The 10,986-nt window shown below is 56.0% G+C and overlaps 1 protein-coding gene across 1 annotated transcript; it reads left to right on the forward strand.

Moving 5' to 3' along the window:
* Positions 1-220: 220 nt before the first annotated feature.
* POMGNT2 (protein O-linked mannose N-acetylglucosaminyltransferase 2 (beta 1,4-)) lies at positions 221-10,729 on the forward strand. The gene is made up of 2 exons (XM_080674687.1): positions 221-402; positions 8,419-10,729. Exon 2 carries the CDS (start codon positions 8,530-8,532, stop codon positions 10,270-10,272), a length of 1,743 nt encoding a protein of 580 aa, XP_080530813.1. The 5' UTR covers positions 221-402; positions 8,419-8,529; the 3' UTR covers positions 10,273-10,729.
* Positions 10,730-10,986: the final 257 nt, after the last annotated feature.

Genomic DNA, 10,986 nt, shown 5'->3' on the forward strand with positions numbered 1-10,986 from the left:
TATAAATACCATCTGGTTGTTGGTTTAACTCGCATTTAAATTTATTATCAGGGCTCCCATAATTGTACGAACTTAACACCAAGTAAAACAACCTCTCCGGGAGCAAACTACAACTCCCAGGACCCCCCGGGCCGAAGTGGTTTGTTCTCGGATTCAAACTACAATTCCCAGAATTCCGCGAATCAAGGGGGTGGTTCTGGCCGGGCTGGCTCAGTGGGGCAGACGCGCGGCGGGCACCCGCGAGCCCGGCGGTGGCGGGCGGCGGGCGCGGCGCTGCCAGCGCTCCCTGCCTAGGCCTCCCCGGCTCGGAGCTGGCACCAGATTCAGCCAAGCTGTCGCCGCAGAAAGCACTCTGGACGCGAGGGCGGAAGTGGCTTCAGCCCCGCGGAGCCCCAACCGCAGGTGAGACACGCGCGCTCGGGGCTGGCGAGGGCTCCGTGTCCTGGCTGGGAGTTGAAGGATGGGTCCCCGGACCTCCCCTGAGAGTGGACGAAGGGGCCGCCGGGTCCTGGGGAGAAGGGGAGCCGAGGGGAGTTTGCAGAACGGAGGAGTGACGTGTGATGCGGGCTGAAGTAGGCGCGGGAGGGGGGCAGGGGTCGGGGGACGTGGACCTTGAGCGTCCTGGTGCCGCCGCTGGGGGCAGGCACTGGCATTGGATCCCCAAGCCTGGGAGATGATGGTGCGATGAGGCGCGGGTGGCAGGGAGCCAGGTGAGGTGTGCGAAGCGGGCCAGGCCCCCCGAGCTCCCTTTGAAGGCAGTACGTGGACAGGCCTGCCGCCCGTCCCTGTGCTACTTGGGGTTCAACAGGGCCCCTACTGTGTGTCTGTGATACGAGCCCGTCACGCCTGAGCCTCCGGGAATGGAGGTGCTTTGCCAGGGGCTGAGGTCCTCCGGCCAAAGCCCTGCCCTTGGTGGTGGGCACCCTGGGTCTGGTTATGCCAACCAACTGGCAAAGCCTTCTCTTGGGGGAAGCAAGCCCGGCATGGGTAGGGTTACCAGGTGAGCTTGACAGGACTTAGTGGCTAAGAACACAGAACAGGCTTCTTTCACCAAATGTTGACTGTTACACGTGCAGGCCGTTCAGATCCTGATTGTTATTAGCTGTGAGCCCCTCAGCAAGTCACTTATCCTCTCTGTTGTCTCCGCCTCTGCAACTTGGGAATGAAAGTCCCCGCACACTGACCACGTGGGCATCCTGGTGGCCTCGGTGTGGTGGGCTGTCCTGTCCAAGCTTCTTTCCAGCGGGCCTTCTGGTTGGCAAGCTCCTGCTCTAAGCCTTGCTTGAGAAGATGCTTAGCAATAAGCAAAGGCTACTAGTGAATTGACTGCGCTAACCAGAATAGTGAGTTACCAAGTGCTTCATTCCCCAAGGATCTTCATCACTCTCAATTTGGTTGTCAGTGGATAGTCTCCTGGACTCGCTCAGCACTTGGTAGGCTTTTTAAATGTTTCTCTCTCCCTCCCTCTCCCTTTCTCTAAAATAAATAGATGATAGGTAGGTAAATGGGGTGAAATGATGAATGTGAAAGGGGGAACCTACAAATGACATCAGAGGCTTTGGAGTCAGACTTGGGCTCAAACCCCAGCCCCACCACTTCATAGCAGTGCGACAGCGGGCAGGTCACTTAACGACTGTGCATACTTCCTCAGATGTGAGAGGAGATTGCCCACACCTGTTTGAGGTTTGTAGGAAAGAATAAATGAGATGATTCGAGTAAAGGACTTACCGTTGCGCCCGGCATAGAGTGAGCCGGTGAACGGGAGCTGTGATATCGTTGCTATGGCCAAGAATAATAGCATGAGGACAACTGCCAGGCAGTGTGCTTTGCTTGTGTTGTGTCTTTGAATTCATGAAACCATCCTGAGAAGTAGGCGTGATTGAGTCTTTTTCAGACTAGGAAATGGAGGCTTGCAGGGGTCAAGAAGTGGCCGAGGCACAATTTGTTCTGCGTAGAAGAACAAGTACTCCGTGACACCATTTAGATGATGAATCTAAAACAGTCAGACTCATAGAAGCAGAGAACGGAATGGTGGTTGCCAGGGGTTGGAGGAAGGGAAACGGAAAGGCATTAGTCAAAGGCTGCAACATCTCAGGTGTCCAAATGACCACGTCCTAGAGGTCTACCATACAGCATAGGGCCGGTAGGTAGCAATGCTTATGTATTATCATATGCTTAACATTTTCTAAGAGGATAGATCTTGTTTTATCACAAAAAATAATCATCAGAGGGCAGGAGGAAGCTTTTGGAGGTGATGGATAGGTTCTGGCATATAGATTATGCTGATGGTTTCCTGGGTGTGCACTTCTCTCCAAACTCATCCAGTTGTAGATATTAATTATGTACAGCCCTCTGTGTATCAGAAGGAAGAAGAGGAAACGGTCCAGGGTCATGCTGCTGCTAAGCGACAGGCCGGGAGCTCACATCCTGGCATCTCGGCTCCAGAACAGCCCTGAGCTTTCCGGCTCCGGCCTTTGCAGCTTTGGAAGCACAGGTGTGCCTGGGGTAGCCCTCCGTGTTAGGACCAGGGGCAGGGGTCCTCAAACTTTTTAAACAGGGGGCCAGTTCACTGTCCCTCAGACCGTTGGAGGGCCGGACTATAGTTTAAAAAACACACAACTATGAACAAATTCCTATGCGCACTGCGGGCCCGGGACGAGTCGGCTGCTAAGCAGGACAGGCAGCGGCACCCGGCAGGCCGGATAAATGTCTTCGGCGGGCCGCATGTGGCCCGCGGACCGTAGTTTGAGGACGCCTGACCAGGGATGTGCTCGTGCCACTTGGAGAAGAGGCGGGACCCTGCAGCCCTGGCTGCTTGTGAGGTCCTGTCCCGGTCGGAGGTCCTGTGAGGCTGGACGAGAGTGACCCTCCCACCCACGGAGTGATCTGGGAGGTGCAGTGTTAGGAGGAGGCAGCTGAAGCCAAGTGCAATCCGGGTGAGGCCTGGAGAGCGTGGTTAGGAGACGTAATGGTCTTGTTTCTGGGCTGGGAAGGCTCTCGGAACTGCATTCCCTGGGCAGCTCGCCGCTTGTGGGGTGGGCCACTCGTGGGCCGGGGATGTGAGGAGGAGCTCTGGACTCGGCACACCACTGTTTTCATCTTGGCTGCCTGTGAGAGCTCGCAATGCCTCTCACGACCTCTTTTATAACGAGTTGGAGCAAATCATTTCGAAGGGCTCTTTCATCTCTAAAAAGGGGGATTTTGTAGTTCTAAATTGGTGGCTTACCCCTCTCAGCACAGCCTAGGGCAGGTGGGGTAATGGACACAGCAGTGTGAACCCACACTTCCCTGGGGGAGAGAATGGCACCGCTCCCTGAGCCTCCTGCCACCGGCGGGTATGGCTGTGCCTGGCCAGGTCGGGTGAATGACACAGAGGAAGCCTTGGGTTGCTAAGTTACAGTTGAGGGCCCGTGGGTCTGCGTTTCCAGAGCTCTCCACAACTGCTCTGCGCTTGAGTGATACAAACTCATTGCTCTGAGGGCTGCCCTGCTTCTCTGTCACTAACTGTACCTCTGAGTCTGACGGCAGGTGAACACAGTGCTTGGGAACAAGACCCCTGGCCAGGTGGCTCGGTTGGCTGGAGCATCGGCCCGTACACCAAAACGTGGCGGGTTTGATTCCTGGTCAGGGCACATATCCAGGTTGCAGGGTTTGAGCCCCTGTTGGGGCGCGTATGGGAGGCAACCGATGGATGTTTCTCTCTCACATGGATGTTTTTCTCTCTCCCTGAAATGAATAAAAACATATCCTCGGGTGAAGATTAAAGAACAGAAAATGGAGATGATACTAGTACCCGCAAGGAGAGCTTTTGTGAGGCTTAAATGAAAGGGGGCAGGAAAAGGGCTGAGGACTCACCTGCTGGGCACCCTGGGACCTGGCAGGGACCGCCCACCTTAGCCTGCAGAGGGCTTTACAAGTGGTTACCTGAGCTCATGGGCCTCCACCGCTGAAACCCAGGTCCCTGGCAGCTTCCTCCCGCTGCTTTCTCCTGGTGCGGTCCGCGCTGCCCTGCAGCCTGAGCTCCCGGCTTCTGCCTGTCCCGTAACGCAGGGCCCCCCCAGCTGCACATGGCTTTGGGTCTGGCCGTCACTGCCCCAGGGTGGGTGAAGCGCCCGCAGCTTAGTGGTTTCAGGACTGGCTTGGTGGGCAGATGTGATAACTGGGCACAGTGATGCCTGCTGTAGACAGAGATTTGTAGTTGTCCTTGCTACAGATGGGGACATGTGAACACGTAACAGAGCTGCCCATCTTATTCCCCAGGACCTCCAAAACCTGCTCAAGCTCCCCTCCCCCGCCCCCCAGGTCACTGGTCTGGCTGGCCGCAGCCCCAGCCAGCAATTTCCTGGGATGCGCCTGTGCGCTGCTGCACACACGTCCCACTTCTCGGTGAATGTTTTATGCTTCCTACAATGAACGAGTTGTCTTCGGATCCTCCTGATGCTTCAGCCCTCTCAAACCGGACCCAGGGGCCCCTTGGATGTGTGTCCACATTGGGATCTGAGCATTCCCTGTAAGGACTGCTTTTATGTTTCACCTGGGAAAATGGATGTGGGCATGTTCTGTCACCTGTGGCAGCATCTCAGCAGAGGCTCGCTCACAGGATTCTGTTCCCTGCCTGCGTCCCCGTTCACGGCCACAGGGGTGCGCAGTCGTGCTGCTCGCTGATGCCAGAGAGGACCACACAGGCCGGCCAAACTTGCAAGTGATCATGGTGCCAAGCAAAAGCCGGGTGATGGCAGAGCAGGCGGTGTGATCAAAGGTTTCTGCGTTGGGGGGCTGGTGAGAGGGATGCAGGCGAGCCAGGGTGAGGCTGGGCCCCCCTCTGCCTGCTCGACACTCTTGCCTGTGCTGAGAACCTTGGAGTCTTGGCTGTCCTCCGCCAAGCCTGATAACACCTATCTCGCCAGAGCCACACAAACGAGTTCTCTTGGGGTCCCCCTCTTTGAAGGTGTTGCATACCTGTGTGTTGATAAGGAAGTCAATCACAGTCACCAGCTGTTAATGTAGGATGAATGTCTCCAGCTTTGGCTGAGCGTTGCCCTTTCTCCTGAAGCTAGGAGGACTCTTAGCTGAGTGTTAACTACGCTTGCCCAGTTAAATGTGAAGTTTTACAAGGAGCACTCAGAGGCTGCCAGCGTCTTAGCAAAGGGTAAATACTCCGCTCAAAACACCTGGTGCCCTATAAATGTTTGTCTAACTTAGGGGCACATTTAAGCAATATGGTACCAGTCTCCATTTTATATGCTGCCTCCAGCAACAAAAGGGGGGAGGTGAGAGGGGGGCTGGGTTGGGGGAGAGATCATCCTCAGGATGTTTGAGTTATCAGAATTTGCTCTTTACCAACAGTGTGTGAGACACATCAGTGCAGGTGGAAAGCCTCCGTAGTTCAGCACTAGCCACTCAGGCTGTATCTAGGGCAGTGGTCGGCAAACCGCGGCTCGCGAGCCACATGGGGCTTGCGAGCCGCAGTTTGCCGCTCTGTTGACTAATGAGTTTGCCGACCACTGATCTAGGGTAAAAACACTTCTCAATGGCAAAAGAAGGTTATACTTTTCAATGACAATTAGGCGCAGCCCTTGGAAGTAAAATGGTTATAAAGTTATGTAAGAACTCATGTGGGCACCGTCTTGGCCTGGGCCCTGCTGGGTCTCCTGCAGCCTGGGGCTGGTGGGTGCCTCCAAGCCCGCTCCTGGACGGGTGACCAGTGGCCGGCCGCTGGTCTGGCTGTCCTGCAGGTGGGGACTCGGGTGAGGCCAGCAGCCCCAGCCCTTGGGCCTACATATCATTCTAATTCAACTTTAATAGTTGCCATAAGTTATAAGTGAACACATTTGACATTTTTTTAAAATATATTTTTATTGATTTTAGAAAGGACGGGAGGAGAGAGGTAGAAACATCAATGATGAGAGAGAATCATTGACCGGCTGCCTCGTACATGCCCCACACTGGAGATCAAGCCTGCAACCCAGGCAGGTGCCCTGACCAGGAATCATACTGTGACCTACTGGTTCACAGGGTGACGCTCAACCACTGAGCCATGCCGGCTGGGCACATTTGACATTTTAAGTGGATTTCTGGCTTCCTGGAAAGACCAGCAGAGTAGTGTTATGGACTGAATTGTGTTCCCACAGATTCATATGATCAAGCCCGAACCCCCAAGGTGACTGTATTTGGAGATGGGGCCTTTAAGGTCATGAAGGTTAAATGAGGTCGTAAGGGTGGGCCCTGATCTGATAGGGCCGGTGTCCTCATGAGAAGAGGAAGAGAGACCAGAGATGTCATTCTCTGTGCACACAATGAGAAGGTGTCCATCTGCAAGCCAAGGACAGAGGCCTCAGGAGAAACCAAACCTGCTAACACCTTGATCTTGGACTTGTAGCCTCCAGAACTGTGCGAAAAGAAATGTCTGTGGGTTAAGCCACCCAGGCAGTGGCACTGTGTTATGGCCGCCCGAGCAGACTAATGCCAGGCCCTCATGCTCTTGAGCTGTCACCTGGGAATTCATTCTCGGGGTCACACAGCCCACCCCTGGCTTCACTCTCCCGTTTGGCTCTTGGTTCCAGTGAGCATGTGAGTTTGTACCTTCTGCTCTAGGCCTAGACTTCTTGGAGCTTTTACTCCTTAACAGCCTTGGGCAAACTACGGCCCGCGGGCTGAATCTGGCTGTTCTATCCTGTTCTCTTGCTCTCTCCGCTCCTTTACTTTGAATTTATATTAGTTCACACAAACACTCCATCCATGCTTTTGTTCCGGCCCTCCGGTCCAGTTTAAGAACCCATTGTGGCCCTCGAGTCAAAAAGTTTGCCCACCCCTGCCTTATCAGATCCCAAGGCCCCTGTGACTGACTGCTGAGCCTGTGTCTGGAGCTGGCCAGCACGCACCCCACCTCCCGAAGTGGGGCCCGCACCCCCACCCCAGTTGCCCAGCTCTTACTGTGTCTGCAGGTGTGGCAGCATCATGGACACCTGCCTCCAGTGCCCCTTGGAACAGGTGGGATCCTGGAAGGGGGATTCCCCAAATCCGTGGCAGTCGGGTAGTATTTAGCTGCTCCAGGAGCTGAGCAAAGCAGTTTGGGGGAATGAATTGGCAGCATCCTTCTGTCTGCCTGGCAGAGCTTTTTGGGCATATTTTAGTCCCTTATTTTTTCCCCTTTCCTTTGAAAAATAGTCTTACTCTATCATGCTTTGTCCTGAAAGGATTCAGGTGTAAAATTTGCACTCGTTTCCAATAACCATGAATGGGGGAGTGAAGAAGTGAGACAGGGAAGGGGACAAGGGTGTGCGTCAGGCCTGTTACCACTGTGGGCAGCTGCTTAGTCCTTAGAGGACCCAAGCTTTCCCACCCGGGGAGGATGGCGTCTGCATTTGTTCCCATCAGACATTGGTGCAGGCTGCCTGGCTTGAGTGGTCACGTTAGAAACCCAGGCACTTGAACACCACAGTTTCTAGCAGAACGTGCTGTCCATCCCCAGCAAACCTTCCTTTCCACGCCTGGCTCCTATGAGCTTTGCCCCAGGGCCTGAGCTCAGTGGATTGGCCACTGCTCACACAGGCCCCCGGGTGTAAGAGAAAACCGCCCCCCCCTCCCACATCCCCACTTGCCAAGCTTGCCTTCACCACAGGGACACCTCGGAGGGGCAGGTAGCAGAATGCTCACTAGAGATGTGAGTACCGGGGCTGAGATGCCCACTCGGGTTGGAGGTGGGTCTTTCCTCTCCCCCTTGACTCATTTTCCTGGGGGTCTTGCTTTCTGATATTCCCTGGGTGTGTTCGTTTTAGCTTTAATTTCTGTTGGAAGCCGCTCTTGTCTGTGATCAGAGCAAAACATGCCTCGGCTTATGCGCACACTTATGTCTCTCATCCCCTCAGGTAGGGCTTTATTTTTTCTGAATATCGATTTATGACTCATCCACTCTCCAGAATCCTGTCATTTGTAGTAGTGATTTGATTCTTTATTGTTTCCTTTTTGGTCAAAGCAAGTTAGGTGGCCAAGCCCAAAGTCAAGGTAGAGAGATGTGTACTGGAAGCAGTGGGGGTGGGGAGGAGTAAGTACTTTTTTTGATTTCAGAGAGGAAGGGAGAGGGAGAGAGAGAGAAAATCATTGATTGGCTGCCTCCTGCACACCCCACACGGGATGGAGCCCGTAACCTGGGCACGTGCCCTGACCAGGAATCGAATCGTGACGTCCTGGTTCATAGGTGGATGCTCAACCACTGAGCCACGCTGGCTGGGCAGGAGTAAGTACTCTTGAATAACAGTCTAATCTACTGTGCTGCCAATGTGCCCAATGGTGCACGGGCCCCCTGCCGTAGCTGGGACACAGAGCCAGAGCCGAGCCCGGTGCCTGGCACCCAGCAGGAGCTTGAGGCGACTGCAGACAGACGGTGCCAACAGCTGTTTCTTTTCCTTCTTCCTGCAGGCTATTGCCAGCCGGTGCTCAGGTGCCCGCAGGGATGGGTAAAGCCCGGCAGGCCTGTGGCACTTACCAGGAGCCATCATCTCACTAGGGCCCCACGGTGACAGCGTTAGGATGCAGCTCTCGGCTGTGCTCAACGCCCTGCTGGTGTCGGTGCTGGCGGCGGTGCTGTGGAAGCACGTGCGTCTGCGCGAACATGCGGCCGCTTTGGAGGAGGAGCTGGCCCTCGGCCGACAGGCCCCCGAGGCAGCCTCGGCCCTGAGGATCGACTACCCGAAGGCGCTGCAGAGCCTGATGGAGGGCGGCACGCACATGGTGTGCACAGGGCGCACCCACACCGACCGCATCTGCCGCTTCAAGTGGCTCTGCTACTCCAACGAGGCGGAGGAGTTCATCTTCTTCCACGGCAACACCTCCGTCATGCTGCCCAACCTGGGCTCCCGGCGCTTCCAGCCGGCCCTGCTCGACCTGTCCACCGTGGACGACCACAACACCCAGTACTTCAACTTCATGGAGCTGCCGGCCGCCGCCCTGCGCTTCCTGCCCAAGCCCGTGTTCGTGCCGGACGTGGCCCTCATCGCCAACCGCTTCAACCCCGACAACCTCATGCACGTCTTCCACGACGACCTGCTGCCCCTCTTCTACACCCTGCGCCAGTTCCCCGGCCTGGCCCGCGATGCCCGGCTCTTCTTCATGGAGGGCTGGGGCGAGGGCGCGCACTTCGACCTCTACAAGCTCCTCAGCCCCAAGCAGCCGCTCCTGCGGGCCCAGCTGAAGACCCTGGGCCGGCTGCTGTGCTTCTCCCAGGCGTTCGTGGGCCTCTCCAAGATCACCACCTGGTACCAGTATGGCTTTGTCCAGCCCCAGGGCCCAAAAGCCAACATCCTGGTCTCGGGCCACGAGATCCGGCAGTTTGCACGGTTCATGACGGAAAAGCTAAATGTGAGCCACGCGGGGGGCCCGCTAGGCGAGGAGTACATTCTGGTCTTCAGTCGCACCCAGAACAGACTCATCCTGAACGAGGCAGAGCTGCTGCTGGCGCTGGCCCAGGAGTTCCAGATGAAGACGGTGACGGTGTCCCTGGAGGACCACGCCTTTGCAGATGTCGTGGGGCTGGTCAGCAACGCCTCCATGCTGGTCAGCATGCACGGGGCCCAGCTGGTCACGGCCCTCTTCCTGCCCCGTGGGGCCACCGTGGTCGAGCTCTTCCCCTACGCCGTCAATCCTGACCACTACACCCCTTATAAAACGCTGGCCACATTGCCTGGCATGGACCTCCACTATGTCTCCTGGCAGAACATGGTGCCAGAGAACACGGTCACGCACCCTGAGCGGCCCTGGGACGAGGGGGGCATTGCCCACCTAGACCAGGCAGAGCAGGCCCGTATCCTGCAGAGCCGGGAGGTCCCACGGCATCTCTGTTGCCGGAACCCTGAGTGGCTGTTCCGAATCTACCAGGACACCAAAGTGGACATCCCATCCCTCATTCAAACCATACGGCGCCTGGTGAAGGGCCGGCCAGGGCCGCGGAAGCAGAAGTGGACAGTCAGCCTCTACCCAGGCAAGGTGCGGGAGGCGCGGTGCCAGGCGTCGGTGCAGGGCGCCTCCGAGGCCCGCCTCACTGTCTCCTGGCAGATCCCATGGAACCTCAAGTACCTGAAGGTGCGGGAGGTGAGGTACGAGGTGTGGCTCCAGGAGCAGGGGGAGAACACCTATGTGCCTTACATCCTGGCCCTGCAGAACCACACCTTCACCGAGAACATCAAGCCCTTCACTACCTACCTGGTGTGGGTCCGCTGCATCTTCAACAAGCTCCTCCTCGGACCCTTTGCAGATGTGCTGGTGTGCAACACGTAGCCAGTGTGCCGAGGCCTGGCCTCGGAGGGTGGCCTCTCCAGCTCAGTGTCCCTGGGCTCGCTAACCCCCGTGGTGGCTTCTGGGAATTGTGTATTTATTGAGCAGGCCTGCCCTGGGCCTGTGCCCCCGTGTCGTCTTACTGCATCTGGGGCGTGGCGTTCGCAGCACTCCTCTGTGCCCTGTTGTGGTGGGACACCCTCCTCCCCCACCCCCGGCCCCTTCTCCCTCCTGAGCATCCACACCCCTGGAGAAGGTCCTTAGGGGAGGAGGAGAAGGAAAGTAAGAATCCCAAGGAACCTCTTTGGCTGAGTGATCATGCTGTTCCTTACTGCGTCTCTCTGGTTGGTACCCAGGTTTCTGGAAATGGCAAGTAATCACGGTGGTTTGGGCAAGTGGCTCATCAGCTTCCATCACCGTAAAATCCACCTGCATTCATTAAATGATTATTAACATCTTAGTCAAGTCTTTTTATTAGACGGTAGAAAGTGGGGCTGGGAGATGCCCTTTTTTTTTTTTAATCCTCACCCAAGGATATGCTTTCATTGATTTCGAGAGAGAGGAAGAAAGAGAAACATCAAAGTGAAAGAAACATATCAGTTGCCTCCCATTTGTGCCAAAACTGGGGATTGAACCCACAACCTAGCTATGTGCCCTGATAGGGAATTGAACCCACAACCTTTGGGTGAATGGGACCACACTCCAACCAACTGAGCC

This window comes from Plecotus auritus (genome assembly GCF_963455305.1).
Source record: "Plecotus auritus genome assembly, chromosome: 6".
NCBI lineage: Eukaryota > Metazoa > Chordata > Mammalia > Chiroptera > Vespertilionidae > Plecotus > Plecotus auritus.